General features: G+C 48.7%; 1 protein-coding gene across 1 annotated transcript in view; it reads right to left on the bottom strand.

Moving 5' to 3' along the window:
* Positions 1 to 17,209, bottom strand: part of LOC122539512 (uncharacterized) — a 230,757-nt gene extending 213,548 nt beyond the window's left edge. Inside the window, exons 1-4 of the mRNA XM_087994168.1 lie at positions 17,178 to 17,209; positions 16,078 to 16,288; positions 14,418 to 14,553; positions 11,108 to 11,233 (exon numbers count right to left, since the gene is read on the bottom strand). Of these exons, the coding sequence (XP_087850294.1) occupies positions 11,108 to 11,233; positions 14,418 to 14,553; positions 16,078 to 16,288; positions 17,178 to 17,209 (505 nt within the window). The remainder of the gene's footprint in view (positions 1 to 11,107; positions 11,234 to 14,417; positions 14,554 to 16,077; positions 16,289 to 17,177) is intronic.
* Between the last annotated feature and the right edge of the window lie 6,346 nt (positions 17,210 to 23,555).

Genomic DNA, 23,555 nt, shown 5'->3' with positions numbered 1-23,555 from the left:
CCTTAAATACCTGCTTCCACAACCTTCACTGGCAGTGCGTTCCAGGCACCCACTACCCTCTTGTATGAAACAATTTCCCTCATTTCTCCCCTAACCTCTCCCCCCTTATCTTGAACATTTGCCTCCATATAGTTGACCTTTCAACCCTGAGTAAAAGTCTCTGACTATCTACCCGATATATGATTAGATTACCTACAGTATGGAAACAGGCCCTTCGGCCCAACAAGTCCACACCAACCCTCCAAAGAGCAATTCCCCTACATTTACCCCTGACACATGGGCAATTTAGCATGGCCAATTCACCTGACCTGCACATCTTTGGACTGCGGGAGGAAACCACAGCACCCGGAGAAAACCCACGCAGACACGGGGAGAATATGCAAACTCCACAAAGACAGTTGCCCGAGACTGGAATCGAACCCGGGTCCCTGGTGCTGTGAGGCAGCAATGCTAACCACTGAGCCATCATGATATCCTTTAGCCAAAGAAGTCTCTATAATTTTGTAGACCACTATCAGTTCACACCCCCCAGCCTCCCTCTTTTCATGAAAACAATTCATGTTCATCCAATCTCTCCTCATACCTAAAACCCTCCAGACCAATATTTAATTAGTTAGTCAATTAGTTGATATAAAGCTAAGACTTACAATGGCAGGAGACCTCAGACCCGTGGCATGTGCCTCTTGCCTGATGTGGGAGCTCAGGGAAGTGGCTGACGTTCCTGGATCTTACACTTGCATGAAGTGTGTCCAGCTGCAGCTCTTGCTTGACTGCAAGACGGCTCTGGAACTGCGGATGGACTTACTGAGGAGCATCCACGATGCTGAGGAGGTCATGGATAGCGCGTTTAGTGAATTGGTCACACCGCAGATTAGAATTGCTGAGGGAGACAGGGAATGGGTGACCAAAAGGCAGAGAAAGAGTAGGAAGGCAGTGTGTACCATTTTGGATAATGTTGGGGAAATGGCTCACCAGGGGAGGGCAGCGGTTGCCATGATCATGGCACCGTGGAGGGCACTGCTGTTCAGAGGGGCAGGAAAAAGACTCGTGGGGCCATAGTCATAGGGGATTCAATTGTAAGGGAAGTCGATAGGCAAAAATAAGACTCCCGGATGGTATGTTGCCTCTCATGTGCTCAGGTCAGGGACATCACCGAACGGCTGCAGAGCATTCTAAAAGGGGAGGGTGAACAGCCAGCTGTCATGGTGCAAATTGACACCAGTGATATAAGTAAAAAAACGAGATGAGGTCCTGAAAGCATAATTCAGGGAGCTAGGAGAGAAGTTAAAGAGGATGACCTCAAAGGTAATGATCTCGGGATTGCTACCAGTGCCACATGCTAGCCAGTGTAGAAATGAAAGAATAGGCAGGATGAACACGTGGTTTGAGGGATGGTGTAGGAGGGAGGGGTTCAGATTTGTGGGACATTGGGACCGGTTCTGGGGAAGGTGGGACTATCAGGGAAAGGAAATCTCAGGTAAAGGATAGATCAAATACACGTACAAACACCAGCGCACATGTAGACGTGCGCGGAAAACAACCTAACGAAGCTGTACATAGTCTTAAGTCTGTTCCAGATCCTGACCTTGATGACTGCCCTCCAAGACCTACAGCCCTCCTACGAGATCCGCTGGCGAAGGTTCCAAGTCAGTGGCGCCGCCTCAGAGTCTGCTGGATAACCAATAGCAAATTGCAACCATCTGAAGCAAGAAGCCCAAAATGACAATGGCCACTCCAAGACGGAAAGGCATCCAGGGCCTGCTTGCGATCTCCCCACAACGGATGATGAGGGAAGGAGTATGGTGTGGCCCCAATGGTCTACCACAATCATTATTTCCATTCTATGCCAAACTGACACACGGTAAGGACCATGTGTTAAAAGGGAGGATGTATGACAGTATTTCAGCACACTGGTACACTAAGGGATTTACTCATTACTCCCAGAAGTATTGTGAACGATGTGTTATCTGCACCTCCACAGACATCATTTACTGCATCTGCTGCACCCAATGTGGCCTCCTCTATATTGGGGAGACAGGCCGCCTACTTGCGGAACATTTCAGAGAACACCTCTGGGACACCCGGACCAACCAACCCAAACACCCCATGGCTCAACACTTCAACTCCCCCTCCCACTCCACCAAGACATGCAGGTCCTTGGACTCCTCCATCGTCAGACCATAGCAACACGACGGCTGGAGGAAGAGCGCCTCATCTTCCGCCTAGGAACCCTCCAACCACAAGGGATGAACTCAGACTTCTCCAGTTTCCTCATTTCCCCTCCCCCCTTGTTGAAACTTTATTGCTGGAACAGCACAGCAGGTCAGGCAGCATCCAGGGAACAGGAGATTCGACGTTTCGGGCACAGGCCCTTCTTCAGGAAGGGCCTGTGCCCGAAACGTCGAATCTCCTGTTCCCTGGATGCTGCCTGACCTGCTGTGCTGTTCCAGCAATAAAGTTTCAACTTTGATCTCCAGCATCTGCAGACCTCACTTTCTCCTCCCCCCTTGTCTCAGTCCCAACCCTCGCACTCAGCACACCTTCCTAACCTGCAATCTTCTTCCTGTTCTCTCCGCCCCCACCCCCACTCCGGACTATCACCCTCACCTTATCACCCTCACCTTAACCTCCTTCCACCTATCGCATTTTCAACACCCCTCCCCAAGTCCCTCCTCTCTACCTTTTATCTTAGCCTGCTTGGCACACTTTCCTCATCCTGAAGAAGGGCTCATGCCCGAAACGTCGATTCTCCTGCTCCTTGCATGCTGCCTGACCTGCTGCGCTTTTCCAGCAACACATTTTCAGCTCTGATCTCCAACATCTGCAGTCCTCACTTTCTCCTAGATGTGTTATCTGTGCCAATAATAATGTGGGCAGGGGAATACAAATGAGTCAGGCAGCTCACCCCCAACCCAGAGCCCTCTGAACATTTGCAGATGGATTTTATTGAACCAACACCCAGCGAAGGGAAAAAGTATTGTCTGGTAATAGTTGATATGTTTTCCAAATGGGTGGAAGCGTTCCCCACATCTAAACAGGATGCCAGTGCAGTAGTCAAGGCTCTGCTAACTGAAATAATCCCGAGATGGGGCATCCCTGAAAGGCTCAGTAGCAACAATGGGACACTATTTGTCAATAATGCCCTACAGCAGATCAGTGATTATTGGGAATAAACATGAGACAACACTGTGCCTACAACCCAGCGAGTGGTGGGGCAGTGGAAAGAGAAAATTGTTACCCTAAAAAAAATTTTAAATTGACAAAATGTTGTGAGGAACTAGGGGTGGCATGGACAAAGGCACTTCCAATTGTGCTGATGTATAGGAGATCTAGGAGAGGAAGAGCTAATCTTAGCTGAAAATGTGTTAATGGAAAAGCGCAGCAGGTCAGGTAGCATCCAAGGAACAGGAGAATCGACGTTTCGGGCATGAGCCCTTCTTCAGGAATGAGGAAAAAGTGCCAAGCAGGCTAAGATAAAAGGTAGGGAGGAAGGACTTGGGGGAGGGACGTTGGAAATGCAATAGGTGGAAGGAGGTTAAGGTGAGGGTGATAGGCCGGAGTGGGGGGTGGGGGCGGAGAGGTCAGGAAGAAGATTGCAGGTTAGGAAGGCAGTGCTGAGTTCGAGGGTTGGGACTGAGACAAGGTGGGAGAAAGGGAAATGAGGAAACTGGAGAAATCTGAGTTCATCCCTTGTGATTGGAGGATTCCTAGGCGGAAGATGAGGCGCTCTTCCTCCAGCCGTCATGTTGCTATGGTCTGGCGATGGAAGAGTCCAAGGACCTGCATGTCCTTGGTGGAGTGGGAGGAGGAGTTGAAGTGTTGAGCCACGAGGTGGTTGGGTTGGTTGGTCCGGGTCTCCCAGAGGTGTTCTCTGAAGGGATGAACTCAGATTTCTCCAGTTTCCTCATTTCCCCTCCCCCCACCTTGTCTCAGTCCCAACCCTCGAACTCAGCACCACCTTCCTAACCTGCAATCTTCTTCCTGACCTCTCCACCCCCACCCCCACTCTGGACTATCACCCTCACCTTGACCTCTTTCCGCCTATCACATTCCCAACGCCCCTCCCCCAAGTCCCTCCTCCCTACCTTTTATCTTAGCCTGCTTGGCACACTTTCCTCATTCCTGAAGAAGGGCTCATGCCTGAAACGTTGATTCTCCTGCTCCTTGGATGCTGCCTGATCTGCTGCGCTTTTCCAGCAACACATTTTCAGCTCTGATCTCCAGCATCTGCAGTCCTCACTTTCTCCAAGAGCTAATCTTAGCCTGTTTGAGATTTTGTTCGGGAGGCCGCCCAACACAGGAATTGGCCCAAGACCTAAGGGAAGACAGATAACAGGCCACTGTGAGGATGAAATGTTGTGTTGCTGTATAAAACTCTCGACACTTTTATCTCAAGTATAGAATCGAGTGAAAGCAGCACTCCCCAACCAGTAGATGGGAAGCTGCACGATCTAGAACCTGGAGACTGGATAGTGGTGAAAGACTTCAGGAGGAATAACTAGAAGGTGAAGACGTGGCTGGGTCCATTTCAAGTGCTCCTTACAACACAGACAGCTGTTAAGGTCGCCAATTTTTAGTTATCTGGCTCTGCATTTTTTAAAAATCTGGCTCTTTTTTTTGGTTGTTGTCAATGGAAACTCCTTACTGTTTCAAAAGAGACATTCTCACCTACCTGCAAACAGCGCTGGAATCTCCTGATCCCATCAAGATTGCATTGTTACTGCCAGGATGTTACATTGTATCGACAATCAGGACATTCTTCCGATAACTGGTTTTTCAGTTATCACCACTGTAACTGGATTACTTAATTTTCAAATACATCGTACTTTTCCCCATTTTAATTCACCTCATTGTACAAGATTCCTATAAAACCTGGGGATCGTGCTGCGAGTCGTCGGAGCTGCTGGAGACCATCGCTGGATCATGATTGGACGTTGGAGGATCGTTTGGTTGTGCTGACCTGCTCTTGGTGGATCTTTATGCTGGCTTCGGCCTAACGCCAATTCAGGTACCAGCCAACCTCCGAGCTATGGCCTCAGCAGCCGCTTGCAGCCCTGGCCAGGGCATTCGCAACACAGTCAGGGTGACTGTGAAGAAGGTGGAGGAGCACACACCGGTCGATCGGACAGTGTTTGTGAAGAAGATTTTGCTGGAGTGCTGTGGGTTTGAAGCAGTGGATGTGTACTGCCTGCAGGATTTCCCTGTGACCTTCAGGAGCGTGAAGAATTGTGAGCAGCTCCTGAAGGTCTTCAAGGAGAAGGAAGGGGAACCTCTGTTCTCCATCTTGTCGGCGGTCCCATTGCGTGTGCTTCCTGCGCAAAGGAGTCGGGTTGTAACAATCCAGATGTACAACCCTCACGTCCCAGCAGCAGATGTCCTGACCTTCTTGAGGAGATACGTCCAGGTCGAGGGAGAGAGTACCGATGTGGTCGATCCTTTCGGGATCTGGACCAACAAACGACAGGTCAGGGTAACCCTGAGGGTCGATGCCAGTGGGAACATCCTTCACCCACCCTCCAGCTTTGCCATCGGAGGAAGCAGAGGTTACCTGACATACGCAGGGCAGCCAAAAGTGTGCCGAACCTGCGGGAGATCAGGCCACATGGCGGCGGATTGCAAGGTGACTGTCTGCCGAAACTGCAAGCAGGAAGGCCACCCGACCAAGGAATGTAAGGAGGCCAAGAACTGTAATCTGTGCGGAGAGGCGGGCCACATGTACAAGTCCTGCCCAAGACGAGGGGCCGCCACCTACGCACAGATGGCTGGAGGTGGCAACACGAGCCGTGGACCGCCTAACACCAGCAAGGTACCACAAAACAGCACGGGAACGGTGTTTGGAGGCACCCAGAAGGAAGGGCAGGCTGTAGCGGAGCAGACGGCAGACAGCGGGGAGGTGCAGCAGCCGATCCAAGCTCCTTCAGGACAGACTGAGGAAATGGAAGAGAAGGGACCAAAGGAAGCAGAGGATTGGATTACCGTGAAAAGCAGGAAGAGGAAACCTCCCAAAGCCACCCAGCGAGGGGGGAAGCGACACCTACACGGCGAGGATACAGGCAGCTCTTCCGATGGTGAGGACGGGTGCAAGGAGGGTCGTCACCAGAGGAAGAGACAGAGCGCCGTGGGGAAAAAGGAGGGCAGCACCGCCCAAGCAGGAAAAGACGATCCCTCCGAGGGGACAGGTAAAGGCCTCCCCCCACCCGGTGAGAACCAAGAGGTACCCACCGGCCCACAGCTCAAGGTAACTGGGAGCAGCGGTCCTGTGACAGCCCCGCTGTCAGATGGAGAACTGAACTATGAGGACCCTGGGCCCAACCCGAAGACACCAGAGCAGGGAAATGGCTCCATCGTGGAGCCGGACAGCTACCTCAGCCCTGGGAGGGTCCAGCAGTTTGCCGTCACCACGGGGATGCACACAGCTATCCCAGAGGGGCAAGACCAGCAGCAAATGGACACTATTAACCTTGTAAACTGTTAAAATGGGGTTAAAAATTGCCAGCATCAATGTGCGTAGCATCAAATCGGGTACGCGATGTGTTTCTACGATGGCCTTCCTGGCCAACGTTAAAGCCGACGTCCTGTTTCTGCAGGAGTGTGGGATACCGCACCTCAGCAGCTACAGGAGATGGTCGAGCTTGTGGGCCCATGGGCCGTCAGTTTGGTCGGGGGGCAACGATAGCCGTGCCTCCGGCCTGGGTCCTGTTGAGAGGAGGCAACTTCACCATCTCCGAGGTTAAGGAGGTGGTGGGCGGGCGCCTCCTCGTCGCCGACGTCATGTACAGGAATGCTCCCCTGAGACTGATTAATGTGTACGCCCCAGTGGGTAAGAGTGAACGGTTGGTCGTCCTGCAGCAGCTTCCACTGTTGCTGGCTACGTCCAGGCCGGTCATTCTGGCCGGAGATTTCAACTGTATCATTGATGCAGATGGACGATCCGGCGGGGGGGACAGTAAACTGGACACCACGTCCAGAGCCCTGATGGTCACGGTAAAAGATGCCAAGCTGCACGATGTCTTCAGCACCCTTGCAGACGGAGTGCAGCGTAGATACACCTGGTCACGGGCAGACGGGTCTATCCGCTCAAGGATAGGTTACCTGTTTGTGTCCCGAACGCTCTCGGTCAGATCCACCGACGTCAAGCCGGTGTTCTTCTCTGACCACTGCCTCCTGCTGGCCGACTGTCACCTACAGGACGAGCAGCGGGCTGATAAGGGAACGTGGAAGGTGAACACAAAGCTGTTGACCCCGGGAAACATTGAGGAGCTCAAGAGGGACTACGCAGGTTGGACAACCGTGAAGCCCCTCTTTGAGTCTCCAGCGAACTGGCGGGAAGCAGTAAAAGGGAACATCAAGAGGTTCTTCATCCTCAAAGGTGTTCAGGAGGCGAGAGAGAGGCGGGGAAAACTGTCCCAGCACCAGGAAAGTATGCAGAACCTGCTCCTGCTGCAGACGATGGGGGTGGATGTCACGGAGGACCTCAAGGAGGTGAAGGGCCAGCGAGCCTCGCTCTTTGCTTCGGAGGCCTCCAAGATAATCTTCCGGTCCAGGGTCCGCTCGGTGGAGCAGGACGAGACGTGCTCACGTTTCTTCTTCCAGAAGGTGCACAAACAGAGCTCCGTGCTCAGCAGCCCGAAAGAAGAAGATGGCTCGATAACGTCATCTCAGGCTGACGTCATGAGGATCAGCAAATCCATCTATGCCAGTCTGTATGACGTGAAGCCAACCAACAGCACGGCCTCCCAGTCGTTCCTGTCCTCAATCACGGAGGTCTTAGACAACAGAACACGGGAGAGGCTGGACCAGCCGCTATCTCTGGACGAGCTGACCAAGGCCCTCGAGTCCTTCGAAAAGAATAAAACTCTCGGAAGCGACTGCTTACCGGTCGAGCTCTATTCTGCTCTGTGGGACTTGATTGGCCACGACCTGCTGGAGGTATATGTCAGTATGCTTCGGGCAGGTACCATGAGTGAATCCATGAGGAAAGGCATCATCACCCTCGTCTACAAGCGGAAGGGGGAGAGGGAGGAACTCAAAAATTGGAGACCAATCTCACTGTTGAATGCGGATTACAAAATTCTGTCAAAGGTAATCGCCAACCGGGTCAGGTCTGCTCTGGGGTCGGTGATTCACCCTGACCAAACCTGTGCTGTGCCGGGCAGGAAGATCGCTGAGAGTCTCGCGCTCCTCAGGGATACGATCGCCTACGTGCAGGACAGGGGGTTGGACACCTGCCTGATCAGCCTGGACCAGGAGAAAGCCTTTGACAGGATATCACACAGGTATATGAGAGATGTTCTCTCCAAAATGGGCTTTGGGGAGGGAATCTGCAATTGGATCAGACTACTCTACACCAACATTGTCAGTGTAGTCTCAATCAATGGGTGGGAATCAGATAGCTTCCCAGTCAGATCTGGAGTCAGGCAGGGCTGCCCTTTCTCTCCTGCCTTGTTTGTGTGCTGCATAGAGCCATTTGCCGAGTCCATCAGGAAGGATGCGAGCCTGAGAGGGGTGACTATTCCTGGCAGCGGGGGCCTGCAGGTTAAGGCCTCCTTGTACATGGATGACGTCACCGTTTTCTGCTCGGATCCGCTGTCCGTGCACAGACTCATGTGCATATGTGACCAGTTCGAACGGGCTTCGGGGGCCAAGGTAAACCGAGGCAAGAGCGAGACCATGCTCTTCAGGAACTGGGCCGACCAATCCTCCATCCCCTTCACCATCAGGACCGACCACCTGAAGGTGCTAGGTATTTGGTTCGGGGGGGCTAGGGCGTGCGCCAAGTCTTGGGAGGAGCGTATCAGCAAAGTGAGGCAGAAACTGGGCAGATGGACACTACGGTCGCTCTCCATCGCGGGAAAAAACCTGGTCATCAGGTGTGAGGCACTGTCATTGCTATTATACGTGGCACAGGTCTGGCCTATTCCCAGAACCTGTGCCGCTGCAGTCACCCGGGCCATCTTCCAGTTTATATGGAGGTCAAAGATGGACCGGGTCCGAAGGCACTCGCTGTACAAAGATCTGGGCAACGGGGGAAAAAATACAGCCAATGCCACCCTCACCCTGATGGCCACCTTTGTGTGTGGCTGCATCAAGCTGTGCGTGGATCCCCGGTACGCAAACACCAAGTGTCACTACGTACTGAGGTTCTACCTGTCTCCGGTGTTGCGAAGGATGGGCCTGGCCTCGCTGCCGCGGAACGCTCCGAGTAGTTGGACCGTTCCGTATCACCTGTCCTTCGTGGAGAAGTTTATGAAGAAAAACACCTTTGACCACAAGTCCATCAGGAAGTGGTCAGCACGTAGTGTCCTTGAGACCCTTCGGGAAAAGGAGAGGGCGGATCCTATCGAGCGGTTCCCTGAGCAGACTGTCAAAGCCATTTGGCAGAATGCCTCATCACCAGAACTTTCCAACAAGCACCAAGACATGGCTTGGCTGGTGGTGAGAAGTACTCTGCCTGTGAGATCCTTTATGCACGCCCGGACTCTCAGCCGCACCGCACGCTGCCCTTGAAGCGGCTGCGGAGGGGAACGAGACTGTCACACACCTCCTTCTGGAATTTGCCTACGCAGAGGAAGTCTGGAGAGGAATGCAGTGGTGTTTGTCGAGGTTCGTCCCGAGCAGCGCCGTGACGCGGGACTCCGTGCTCTACGGCCTGTTCCCTGGGACACACACCGAGACGAACATCAACTGTGCCTGGAGGATCATCAACTCGGTGAAGGACGCTCTCTGGGTGGTCCGAAACCTGCTGATCTTCCAGCTGAAGGAGTTGACCCCGACTGAGTGCTGCAGACTGGCACATTCCAAGGTCCAGGACTACGTGCTGAGGGATGCACTGAAGCTTGGGGCAGCTGCCGCCAAAGCGCGCTGGGGAAGACCACTGTGTAAAGTCTGCCTGCCTAACGAAGAACAGGGGGCCCATGCAGTCATTTGGGCTCTGCTGACGCCTCAGCTAATTATATGGGCATATGATTGAAAAAATGTACAGACCTGTATAAAAATGATAAATTCTGATCTCTGTATGTACATGTTTACATATGTATGGCATGACCAACTGTACAGACCATCAAATTATTTTATGAATAAAGTATATTTTTGAAATAAAAAAAAGTTTCAGCTTGGTCAATTTCTCTTCCGCGATATCGTTGTGTTAATAAACTGTTTGCTAATTTCACTTTGATCTGTGCTTTGTGATCTATGCTTTATTGGGTTATTTCTCCAACAGTTTGGCATGAGTTGGCAGCCCCTTTTCTCTCAACAGGGTAAGCAAACCTAACTTTTTAAATTTAGCCCTATTTGGTCTTGGCGGCTAGCCCTGCCCCAGCAGGTCAGACCTAGAGAAAGGCTGAACGAATGCAGAGGTTGGCCACAATTCTAATCCATCTACTGCAGCAATTCGGCATTGAGCAACCACAGTCTTGGCTTGAGAAGGTTGTCGGGTAAGCTCCTAAATTGATCAACTAAATTTGAAATAATTTGGCAGATGCGTGATCCAACTTGTGCCAGGACTTGGGCCATGATCCTGGTCCAGCCAAGGGAAAGATGGAAGGGCAGAGAAAGTCTGGCAAGATAGATGGAGAAATCGCTGATCAAATTTTCGCTTTGATACTGAGAGATCTTCAGCTCGAAGGAAATTGACAGGGGCCCTGCTATTTTGTTTGTCTGTCCTGTGTTTGTCGAGTATTTGTCTCATCTATTTGTCCTGTTTGTTTCTGTGTTTGTCAGTGCTGCAGTCTGTTCTCTATTCCCAGCTCTACCAGAGGTCAAAGAGGTTGCGGGACCCCAAACACTCGGGAGACAAGTCTAATTGTCCTGCTGTGGCAGCGGTCTGCAGACACCAACTCTCTCAAGGATGTAACAAGAGCCAGGGTAACCACACACACTCGAAGAGTAGGTTGGGAATACTCTGTTTACATGTCACCAGCCAATATTATTTGTGAGCAGAACAGGGGAGAAGATTACGGCGACCCTTCGTGGCATTAGTTTAGATAAGTTTAGGGAAGTGGTCAGCACCCCCCCCCCCCCCCCCCAACTTAAAATCACGGAGTCCTGAAAACTTTTTTTTTAAAAAAGGACCCCTCTCAGCCCCCTTCCCTCAGTACCCAAAACTTACCTTGGTGTTGAAAAACTTGATCCTGCGGGGTGGGACGAGGTGGCTGTGTTACTGGCTTCCCGGCTGCAGCAGAGAGACAGAGAAAGAGAGCGAGCAAGAGAGAGAGAGCAGAGACTCTCCGGCAGCCTGTCACAATTCAGGCTAGCACTCAACAGGGTCCTCGTGCCCGGATGCACCGATTCACTGAACCTTGGAGAAACTTTGACTCTTTGTGTTCAGGCTTGCATGCACATTTGCTTGCTGGTGATTGAATATCTGTTTCAATCCCTGCAGCTCCAGATCCAGAGATGACTTGATTTAATTTGCATTTGGTGATCGAAGATGGTTTCCTTTTAAGGAACCATCGGTGCTTCTGAAATGGAAGTTCTGCGTAAGTTTTATTAATAAGGTATTAACGCTCCCACCCTTCTTAGACACCATGACTGCCCTAATGGCACTCTCTAACTCATCAAAGAATTGACTAAAGTAAATCAAAGCAGTCACACTACGACTAAATTGGCATTGGACTGTACACTGCTTCTCTATCAGAGTTTTCGGCAGTATGTTTATTTAAAAATAATATATTAAAATTATAATACAGTGTAAGTAACATTTCAGCATCTTGGACTGAGGTACAGAATGATTCTGCACGAGAATAAACGTGAACTTTATATGGCTTAATTAAAATTTAATTTGATTAGATTAGATTAGATTCCCTACAGTGTGGAAACAGGCCCTTCGGCCCAACAACTCCACAATGACCCTCCGAAGAGTAACCCATCCGGACCCATTTCCCTGTGACTAATTCATCTAACAGTATGGGCAATTTAGCATGGCCAATTCACCTGAAATGCACATCCTTGGACTGTGGGAGGAAACCGGAGCACCCGGAGGAATCCCACGCAGACACAGCAAGAATGTGCAAACTCTACACAGTCACCCAAGACTGGAATCGAACTTGAGACCCTGGTGCTGTGAGGCAGCAGTGCTAGCCACAAAATACAAAAGAAAATTGTAAAATTGAGTCTAACGACAGTTCTAAAATCCCAAAGCACCAATACTGCTTTCATAAAATTATACTGGCATAATTAAATTTGTCTCGAGATCCACATTATTTTAAGACTGCCGCATCTCATCAGGGTGTACGGAGTACCCATGGTAGAGCTACTATCTGACCCTATCAACTTCAGCATAGGGCTTATCACTGTCCTTGATACCGAAATAATTTCTGCTTCATGCAGGGTCTCACACGGATATCCCAGATACACGCTACTCCATGCTGCGGGCAGCGATTTCCCGTAGCCCTGGAACCTCCAACCCTGCCAGCTCCAGCTACGGCTGGTCGTGCTCACATGCACTTAGAGTCCCCTCAGTTGAACCGGGCTGGGCTTTCTCTTTTATAAGTGTACACCTCCACTTTGCACCCCTTAGTCAAGCCCCGTTCCCCTGGTAGAGGTTGCCCAACTTGGGCAGGATACGTTTGTGTATGCTTCATTCCTGCAACACTCCAGGCCACTTTTACCACGCACACCCCAGGCACTGCCCCCTCCTACGAAAACCCCCCGGTGCTAACTGATCTTCCAGCAGCACTGTGGGCATAGCATCTCAACCATGCAGACCAAGTGATGTCAGTCCCGCCACACACTGTCACACTAAAATGGGGGGGCCAACCTGCTGTCTAGACGTCAATACCCACGGTCACCAGCAGCAATAGAAGAGATCAAGTCAGTGATTGACTCCTTCCTACAAAGGGATGGCCTGGTTCCTACAACCAGTCCATGTATTACAACCATCCTACTCATCCCAAAACCAGGGAGGCCAGGAAAGTGGCATTTTGTCCAGGATATGAGGGCTGTTAATGCAATTGTGATTCCCTGCTCCCCAGTGGACCTGGACACGAATGCCATACTCACCAGCATCTCTGCTTCCGCCACCTGTTTTCTGTAATCGACCTCTGCTGAGCCTTTTTCTCAATTAAATTGTTCCCTGAGAGCCAGTACCTTTTTCTTTTACATATGGGGGCTGCCAGTACACATGGACCAGGCTTCCCCAGTTTACACGGAGAACCCCACAGGCTATACCGCTGCAGTACACTGCACTCTCTCCACCCTACACATGCCGTTCCACAGCACCCTCCTCCAATAAGGGATGAATTGTTACTGGCTTCCACCTCCGCTGAATCATGCATGCTGGACACAGCAGCATTGCTCGACTTTCTAGCAGAAGATGGTCACAGGGTTTCAATGGAAAAAAATGCAACTCTACCAGTATAAAGTACAGTACTTGAGATACAAACTCTCACATGGCCTCAGGCCACTCAGCCGAGGACATGGAGGTCCTAAGCCTTCCTCACCACCGCTCCCTCACCACCCCCTGCCTGGAGGAAGAACACCTCATTTCCCCTTCCCCCACCTCACCCCAGTTCCAAACTTCCAGCTCAGCACTGTCCCCATGACTTGTCCTACCTGCCTATCTTCCTTTCCACCTATCCACTCCACCCTCCTCTCTGACCTATCACCTTCATCCCCACCCCCACTCACCTATTGTACTCTATGCTACTTTCTCCCCACCCCTACCCTCCCCTCATTTATCTCTCCACCCTTCAGGCACTCTGCCTCTATTCCTGATGAAGGGCTTTTGCCCGAAACATCGATGTTCCTGCTCCTCAGATGCTGTCTGAACTGCTGTTCTTTTCCAGCACCACTCTAATCCAGAATCTGGTTTCCAGCATCTGCAGTCATTGTTTTTACCAACTATCTGGAGAGAGAATCGCGGCCATTACTCAGCTCCCCCCGCCAGCCACAAGAACTCAGCTGCAGGCTTTCCTGGGAATGGTGAATTATTATAGGCACTGGATCCCAGACCATTGACAAGCCCCTACGGGAGGCATCTTCACCAAAGTAGCCAGCGAATGTGCACTAGACACCAAAGATGGAACAGGCATTCACCGAATTAAAACAGCGACTGGTCTCTGCACCAGCCCTGGAAGTCCCAGGCTACACTCAGCCCTTTTATCTCTATGCCAACTAATCCAACATCTTGACACAGCTCCATGGGGATCTCCAGCGCCCTGTTGTTTCTTCACTCTGTACATTTAACGCCTGTTTTAAGGGAAATGCCGGCATGTTTGAGAGCCGTGGCAGCAGCCGTGTTAACAGTAGAAAAGGCCACCCCCATCATGCTGGATCACCCATGCACTGTTTAGATTCCCTATTCGGTCTCCCTGCTGCTACATTCAGCAGCAACCCAACATTTCACTGCCACCCGGAGAACAGGCTATGAGGTTGCTTTACAGTCCAAAGCTAACCTGTTCTTACAGCATGCCCCTTGCCTTGAACACCGCCATTCTGCTCCCATTCATTCAGAATGCCATTGCAGACGACCTCGTACAGCAGGTCATCACCCTGCGCCCTGACCACATTCTCATAACGGATGGGTCCTCCTTCAGGCCCTCGGATCACCACACACTGGCAGTGTATGCCGTCTGCACCTCTTTCACAATCTTGGAATCAGCTGCACTACCAGATGGCACATCCGCACGGCTGTGGAGCTGTTTGTGTTCAATCGGGCCTACATCATTGCAAAAGGTCACACAGCCAACATTTATACTGACTTCAGGTATGCCTTTGGAGCCGTCCACAATTTTGGCACACTCTGGAAACAGAGAGGCTTCATCACTTCAGCAGGGGAGGCCACTACAACATGTTGCGCTGATCTCCAACCTACGGGAAGCAGTCCGATTACCCTCCGCCCTAGCGAATATCAAACGCATTGCCCATACCTCTGCCACTGGCCCTGTCACCCTAGGGAATTCCTCAGCTGACACAGCAGCTTGGGAAGTCGCGCTGCACTCCACCAGTTACATCCTGCAGGCCCCCAGAATAGCAAAGGCCCCAGTATTCCCTGACCCCACAGAGGAAGTGTGAGCTGGCCAACAGGTTGCTCTACCACAAGAAAAAGATAGTTAGGCCCACACTGAGGCCATACAGTCATCTTCCCTACAGCTGCTAGTACACCCCGATGGCTGCATCATTTGCCCAAGAGCCCACCTAGACACACTGGCCCAAGCAGCCCACGCCAATGGCCACACGGGCAAGAAGGGCATGACACACGCTGTAATGCAATCCTGGTATGCACTGGGATTCGCTGCCACTGCCCAAGCACTGCTGTCAAAGTGCCTCATCTGCCTGCAGAACAATGGAGGAAAGCCTGTTGCCAAATATGGCCGCCTGCCAGTTTCTGAGGGGCCTTTCAGCCACTTGCAGATTGACTTTGCTCACATGCCCCCAAAACAGGGTGACAAAGACATCCTTGTCATCAAAAACATGTTCTCCAAATGGGTGGAAGCATTCCCCACAAGAAAGAATGATGCACAGACAGTGGTAAAATGTCTCCTAAGGGATGTCATCCCCTGATTCAGAGTCCCCGGTAACATGGAGACAGATAGGGAGACTCACTTTACTGCTAAGCTCACAACTGGTATTAACAAGGCACTAGGCATACCATGGCGACACCAGATCCCCTACCAACCCCAGTAATCAGGCATGGTCGAGCGGTTGAATGGCACCCTTAAAACCACACTGACCAAGATCACCCAAAACATAGGACAGGCCTGGCCAGACGCCTTTCATTCAGAATGCCATTGCAGACGACCATGACTGTTTAGACCTAACAGTAGAAAAGGCCACCCCCATCATGCTGGATCACCCAGCATGTGGCCAAGCAAATTGCACGACAGGGTTCACCCTTTTGAGATGCTCATGGGGCGACCTATGCCCACTGGTACCAGGCCCCCAAAGCTCTCCATGGAAATAGCCCTTCTCCTGACACAAGAAGCTCTGCTAAATTAAATACAAGCCCTCAGCAGAATCATTAATGTAAAGCACGACCAGGTCAGAGCTGCGCTGCCCACACCCCAACCACTGCCAATTCATTCGTTCTAAGATCACTAGAAAAGGATTCTCTCTCCCCTCGATGGAAAGGCCCTGTACCTGATCCTGCTGATGACCCAGAAAGCTGTAAAAATGGACACATGCCACCTGCTGGAAGAGAGCTCCATCTCCAATGAACAGGGACGAGACGGGAGAAGGCACCATTCGGAACACTGGAGATGGATCCAGCTGCTCGCCGCAGCCAACATCATCATCATCCTCAGCCTGACCCACCCGACCGTCACACTGTGGCTTGCTGTGCAATGCTTTCCTGAGAATGACCCATGGGTATGCTCAGCAATTTAACTAGACCCGCTGCTGGGTCTGTTCTAGGGTCCCCATCCACTCTCATGGGTGTATTCCCTTAGCTTCAATCCCGTTTAACTTCACTGACATGGCGGAGTGGTGGCTGGAGCCAGACAGATCCCCTGAGGTTACCACACTCAAAATACCACCTGCAATGACCAACTACAGGGACAATAGCCCAGCCTGCTGGAGATGTGCGGGGTACCACCTGGATAAACTTAAAGGGTGGTTTTACCCAGCCTACAATCTCTCCCATGAACACCCAGCCCTGGCCATTGCTGACACCACCAAACAGGGGCCATTTGCAGGATCCAATTGTTGAAAAGCACATAGCCATTGGATAGGAAGCTGGCTGGAGCCAGTGCACTGACTCCCTGTTCCTAAATCCCGCAGCACGCCGATCCACTGCAGAAGGCATCATATTAAACTACAGGTATTCAACAGGACAACCCACAATACCACCTTCCTCACCTTCTGGACAGGGACTCAGACCTGTTATCTCCGGACCTACAACAGCACCTACTTTATCTGTGGCCACAAAGCCTAACTCTGGCTGCTGTTGTCCAGGACTGGGAGCTGCTATGTTGGTATGGGGTACCATTCATTTATCACTCCCAGTACCCTCCCTTCCCAAAGCCCATGACCCGCAGCAAATGAGCCCTCGCTGCCCTTGATGCAGCTCTCTACCTCATGGCACTCCCCTATGCAACCTTGCAGTTGCAGATAGAAGCCCACAAACTCACCACCACACTGGAGGAGATGGCGAATTCCACAGCTGAAGTGCACCCCCAGCTAATGCGGAGGCTGTTGCCATTTGCACTATGGCCCTGCAAAACAGGATGGCCTTAGACTACCTGCTCGCTGCAAAAGGGGGCACGTGCGCCATCACTGGTACGGACTGCTGCATTTACATCCCTGACCTCAGCGAAAACATCACGGACCTGGCCCAGTATATCTGGCAGGCAGCTTCTGTCCTGCAAGATCAGAACTCCCACTGGGACCTATGGGACTGGGCAGCCTCCTGGTGGGGGTCATGGGGTACAGCCCTGCTACAGAAACTTATAGCTTTCATTGCTATCACTGCTGGGATTGTGACACTGGCCATGGCCATCCAACTGCGCTGTTCACGCCTGTTTGCAATACTACTGCCCTCTGCCCCCCTCACCACCTAACTAGTACAATCCACTGGGGGAACATCCCTGCCCCTGAGACAACCTCTGCTGAATCAGACTCAGACACCGAGAGCTATCTGTCTGATACCAAGCACCTCTCCCCAACCCGACAAATGCCCCAGATCCGGCTACATTGCCCCCTACTCATCCCTCCCCTCAGCAAAAAAAGGGGAGAATTGTGGGAAAAGACCTGCCACCCTGCCACACAGAACAAAGGAAATCAAACCTGTCCAAACCATACAAGAAACTCCCAGAACGCCTTAGTGTTGACAAAACAGGCTGACAAGTGAAACCAGACATGACCATAGTCACTCGCAGACAAGAGATTACACTTCCCAAGACAAACTAACAAGAAGCTTCCTGAACCCAGTCAAGACAGCTGCCCAAAAGCCGCGAGAGCAGTCTCATAACCCAGTGATACCAAAGCCATACAAAGGACAGGTCAGACAGAGAGGCACCAGAATACTTTGCTCACAGGACAGAAACAATGGTAACTCCTTACTGTTTCAAAAGAGACATTCTCACCTACCTGCAAACAGCGCTGGAATCTCCTGATCCCATCAAGATTGCATTGTTACTGCCAGGATGTTACATTGTATCGACAATCAGGACATTCTTCCGATAACTGGTTTTTCAGTTATCACCACTGTAACTGGATTACTTAATTTTCAAATACATCGTACTTTTCCCCATTTTAATTCACCTCATTGTACAAGATTCCTATAAAACCTGTCTTGATTCGCAGTTCGAGGAAGAGGGTTTTGGCTGCCTGGACAGACTGTCTGTGCTGTTTCAGCTTGATCAATTTCTCTTCCACAATATCGCTGTGTTAATAAACTGCTTGTTAATTTCACTTCGATCTGTGTTTTGTGACTGCTACTTTATTGCACTAATTTCTCTGACCAAAAGGTACCTTTGATAGAGAATGTTCCCAAATTTCTTGGGTCGCCCTCAGTGGCGGTAGATCTGTCTGCAATTTCAAACTGCCTGCATTTTTATATGCTTAACATCAGATCGTCTCATTTGTTCGATGTTGGCAAAACAATTAGTTCAAACTTGATTGGGTTTTAGAATCCTGGGGCATAATTTAAACATATTGGTTAAATTCAAATTGTTGTCAAAACAGCAACCAACCCATGAATCCATTTCACAGCCAAATGTTACATATGTTCAATTTTCCAGTACACTCTGGGACTGCCATCTAGTCATATGACAGGTGCTTGTAAGCTGTTAGAGTGAATGCTGTTCTGCACTATCTTAAAGGTACAGTGCACGCCATAAACTTCATAACACCACCCCCCTTAAGAAAAAAATTAACCATCATAATCCCCGTGTCTGCGTGGGTTTACTCCGGGTTCTCCGATTTCCTCCCACAGTCCAAAGATGTGCGGGTCAGGTGAATTGGCCATGCTAAATTGTCCGTAGTGTTAGGTAAGGGTTAAATGTAGGGGTATGGGTGGGTTGCGCTTCGGCGGGTCGGTGTGGACTTGTTGGGCCGAAGAGCCTGTTTCCACACTGTAAGTAAGTAATCTAAGTAATAATGAAAAGATGGCTTCATTTGTTTTCTTAATCCCATAATGATAAAATACATAGGACATTAATCTAAGTTATACTTTTATATTAATTTCTGCACACACATATATAACATTGGAATCTGTCCAATCTTATCTATACATTTCCCTTTAAATCCATGATAATGCATCTACTATCACAGTCTTACGACCCGCAACAAATACAATTTATAAATTAAAAATCTGTAACATAAGACTCCAATGAAATAGTCTCATATTTTTCTCTTTGAATCGTTCTAAGAACATAAGGGGATCATGGTCCGTGTACACAACTTTCTCCAACTCATTGTTCAGCACATAAACATTAAAATGTTGTAAGGCCAGTACCAAACTCAATAATTCTTTTTCAATGGTAGAGTATTTTCTCTGGAGGGTGTTGAGCTTCTTTGAAAAGTAGCCAATTGGCCATTCAAGTCCATTATCATCTTCCTGTAGCATACAGCTAGAACTCCTGTATCACTAGCATTGATCGCAATTTTGAAGGGTTTCAAAACATTTGGTGTCGCTAAAACCTGTGCAGTAGTTAATACTGCTTTTAAATTCTCAAATGCCTCCTGGCATTGTTCTGTCTAATGAAACTCTGTGTTTGTCTTTAGTAAATCTTTTAGCAGTGCTGCCACGCTGCTGAAGCTTGGAACAAACTCCCGGTAGAATCTAAGTAGTCCCAAAAATTGAAGCACCTCTTTCTTCGAGGATAGTTGTGGAAATTCCTCGATGGCCTTCGTCTTTGCATTCCTTGGGGTCAACCTTGCATGACCGATGTTATGTCCCAAGAACGTCACCTCTGCTTTTACGAATTCTATTTTCTTTAAGTTTATTCCCAGTTTTGCTTCGTGTAATTGTTCAAAGAGCTCTGCCAACTGTACCATGTGATCTTTCCATGACACATGAAAGATCATTACATCATTCAGATAAACTGCACAATTTGTTAATACGGCCACAACTCTGTTCATGAGTATTTGGAATGTAGCTGATATGTTCTTCATTCCAAAGGGCATCTCTTTACCTTTTACCTCTTTGAATTAATATAGCCTATTTGGGGTTACAAATGCAGAAACTTCTTTTGCTTTCTCGAATAAAGGTACCTGTCAATAACCACACAGTTAAGTCCAACTTTGCGATGTAAGTGGCTTATCCAACTTTCTGTATACAATCTTCCCAACTTTTTCTACACAGTCCTCCAATCTTGGTATTGGACAGGATTGTTGACCTTCCGATAGTCCACACAAAATTGTTGAGTCCCGTTAGGTTTGGCAATTAACACGACTGGCAAACTCCAGTCACTCTAACTCAGTTCAATGATATCTTTGTTGAGCATCACATTCACTTCCTTCTGGACCTGTGTGGCTTTGAGAGGATTAAGTCTGTAGGGGTGTTATTTTACTGGAACAGCATTTCCTACTTCACCTCATGCACAATAATATTAGTCCTCCCTATCTTATTCCTGTATACGTCCTCAAACTGCTGCAACAAGCCTTTCAACTGAGTTCTTTACTCCTGAGACAGATAGTTCACTGAAATATCCAACTCCTCCAGGACTTTCTCATTATTTAATATATTTTGAGGCACATCAAATTCCATGACATCTGGATTTGATTCCTCACTCTGCAGGGCCACCTTTCCAAAGCTCCCTGGGATTCAGGATAGAACACACTTCATTTAAAGTGCTGTATATCTAAGTTATCCATGACTTCCTTAATTAGCCTCTCGGTAAAATTAAATCCTTCGTCTGACTGTTTCTCCCATTCCTGTCTCTATTATAGTAAAGTTTCAACATACTCACATGACTTACCTGAAACATTTTTTTTCCATCCGACATCTTTACCACATAGTTTACCTGACTTAATTTTTTTCTCAATTTGATAGGGACCATTAAATCTGGCTTTGAAGGGATCTCTTGCCACTGGTAACAATACTAATATGTCATCACCACGGGAAAATGTTTGAATTTTAGAGTTTTTAATCTGTCACCTGCTTCATTCTATGTTGTGCTCTTTTCAGGTACTATTAGCTAATTCACCGAACCAATTTAATCTCTCCTTTAACTCAGATACATAATCCAAAGGTGAAATCTCTGACTTTAGTCCTGTCAATTGTCCTTTAATTAATTTTAAAGGCCCTCTCACTTCATGTCTGAATATTAAATCAACGGTAGCAAACTGAGTAGATTCATTTGGGGCTTCTCTAATGGCAAACAATACAAATTAGATACCTTTATGCCAATCATTCAGGTAATCCTGACAGTACACTCTTAACATGTTCTTCAGGGTCGATGCCACCTTTCCAAAGCTCCCTGGGATTCAGGATAGAACACACTTCATTTAAAGTGCTGTATATCTAAGTTATCCATAGCTTCCTTAATTAGCCTAGCAGTAAAATTAAATCCTTCGTCTGACTGAATCTCTCTGGATAGCCCATACCACGTAAATAAAGCGACTCACTCCTACACCACCCTGTTTGCCTTAATACTCCATAACGGAATTGCTTCCAGAAATCTGGTAGACACATCCATTATGGTTAGCAAGTACTGGTTCCCACTTTTAATTTTAGGGAGGGGACCTACACAATCAATCATAACCTGCATGAGAGGTTCTTCAAATGCAGGAATTGGCAACAAAGGTACTGCCTATGGCTTACCTACCATCTGGCATGTATGACGTGTGGCAAAATCTAACCACATCCTTGTGTAGTCCAGGATAATAGAAGTGTTTTTGTATCTTAGTCTGAGTCTTCCTCACACCCAGGTGACCTCCTACTGGTCATTTATGTGCTACCCATAATACTTCCTGTCTGTATGCTACCAGCAACACAATCTGGTGCACTTCCACCTATTTCTCATTTGCACTAACCTGCCGTAGACTCCATTTTCATCTTAGGACTCTATCTTTAAAATAATAACCCCTAGGAATACATTCTGATTCTTTTTCTGAGTATGCATCAATATATATACCATTTATTGTCTCGCCTTTCTGTTGTAAGTCCATTAGCCTTTCAGGACTAAACACTTCTGACTGACCCTCTGCCTGTTCAGGTTTTTCCTGCAACATTACATTAAACAGGGTGTCCGCTAACTGAACCTCAATTCCTTTGTCTTTATCTTTAGATTTTGCTTCTTGCTGTGACTTATGATAGTAGGATCTTGTTACTACACATTCTGGAAAACTTCTAGGATATTTGTCTTTTAACTCCTCAGTTCCCTGGTCTTCCTTTGGCTTCTCCACAACAAGGGGCATCACTCCCACCTTCGATGCTGTTCAATTGTTCCCAAGAACAAATTGAATTCCTAGAACTGACACTCTGTCACTCATTCCCACTATTACTTCCCTAATCTTGATTTGGCACTCCAACCTGATCTTACACAGGGGAACATTAAATTTATGTCCGTCTATTCCACAAATTACCACTCTCTCGGGTAACATGTCAGAAAGAGTGTTAGTACGTTCATTTGTTACTATTAGAGACTGGTTCGACCCCCATCTCTCAAAATTATAACTTCTTTCCCTTCTCTCCTGTTCTTCATGAGTAAATCTTATCCATAGAGGTGAAGCCTTTATAGAGATCAGGTATTAACTCCATATCCAGCCCCTGCCGAGGCTGTGCACGCTCCTGCAGCTCCTTAACTTTTGTTGGGGTTTCCTTTACTACTTCCTCTAATCCCACAGGTTTAGCATTTTTTTACCACATCTTTTCCAACAGCACCTTTCTTCAACAACTGGCTCTGTGACTTTATGTGTCCCACTTTACCACAGTGGAAATACCTGAGGTCTTTCATCTCCTTTCCATCCTCTTGGGCTTCTATTTTCACCTGTGGTAAACTATTAACAGTGTGCTCTACTCTGTTTTATAGTGTAGGATCTCCCCTACTCCCAATTTCTATCCCTCACAGGATGAAATTCTTGTCGGAAGGTAAATTTCACCTTACGCAACAATGTATATTCATCTGCCACCTCTGCCGCCCTTCTCACTTCCTGAACTTTCTATTCATCCACATGAATTCTTACCATCTCTGGAAGGGAGCTTTTAAACTCTTCCAGCAGAATAATCTCTCTTACAGCCTCATTTGACTTCTCTATTTTAAGGCCTGCAACCAATTATCAAAAGAAGTGGCAGATGGAGTTTAATTCAGGTAAATGCGAGGTGCTGCATTTTGGGAAAGCAAGTCTTAGCAGGACTTATACACTTAATGGTGAGGTCCTAGGGAGTATTGCTGAACAAAGAGACCTTGCAGTGCAGGTTCATAGCTCCTTGAAAGTGGAGTCGAAGGGAGATAGGATAGTGAAGAAGGCATTTGGTATGCTTTCCTGTATTGGTCAGAGTATTGAGCACAGGAGTTGGGAGGTCATGTTGCAGCTGTACAGGACATTGGTTAGGCCACTGTTGGAATATTGCGTGCAATTCTGGTCTTCTTCTATTGGAAAGATGTTGTGAAACTTGAATGGATTCAGAAAAGATTTACAAGGATGTTGCCAGGGTTGGAGGATTTCAGCTA

This window comes from Chiloscyllium plagiosum, unplaced genomic scaffold (genome assembly GCF_037043375.1).
Source record: "Chiloscyllium plagiosum isolate Xiang-an unplaced genomic scaffold, Cpla_swu_hap1 HiC_scaffold_2, whole genome shotgun sequence".
Classification (NCBI taxonomy): domain Eukaryota; kingdom Metazoa; phylum Chordata; class Chondrichthyes; order Orectolobiformes; family Hemiscylliidae; genus Chiloscyllium; species Chiloscyllium plagiosum.
The sequence above is the reverse complement of the archived record's forward strand: the minus strand, read 5'-3'. Positions and strand labels throughout refer to the sequence as shown.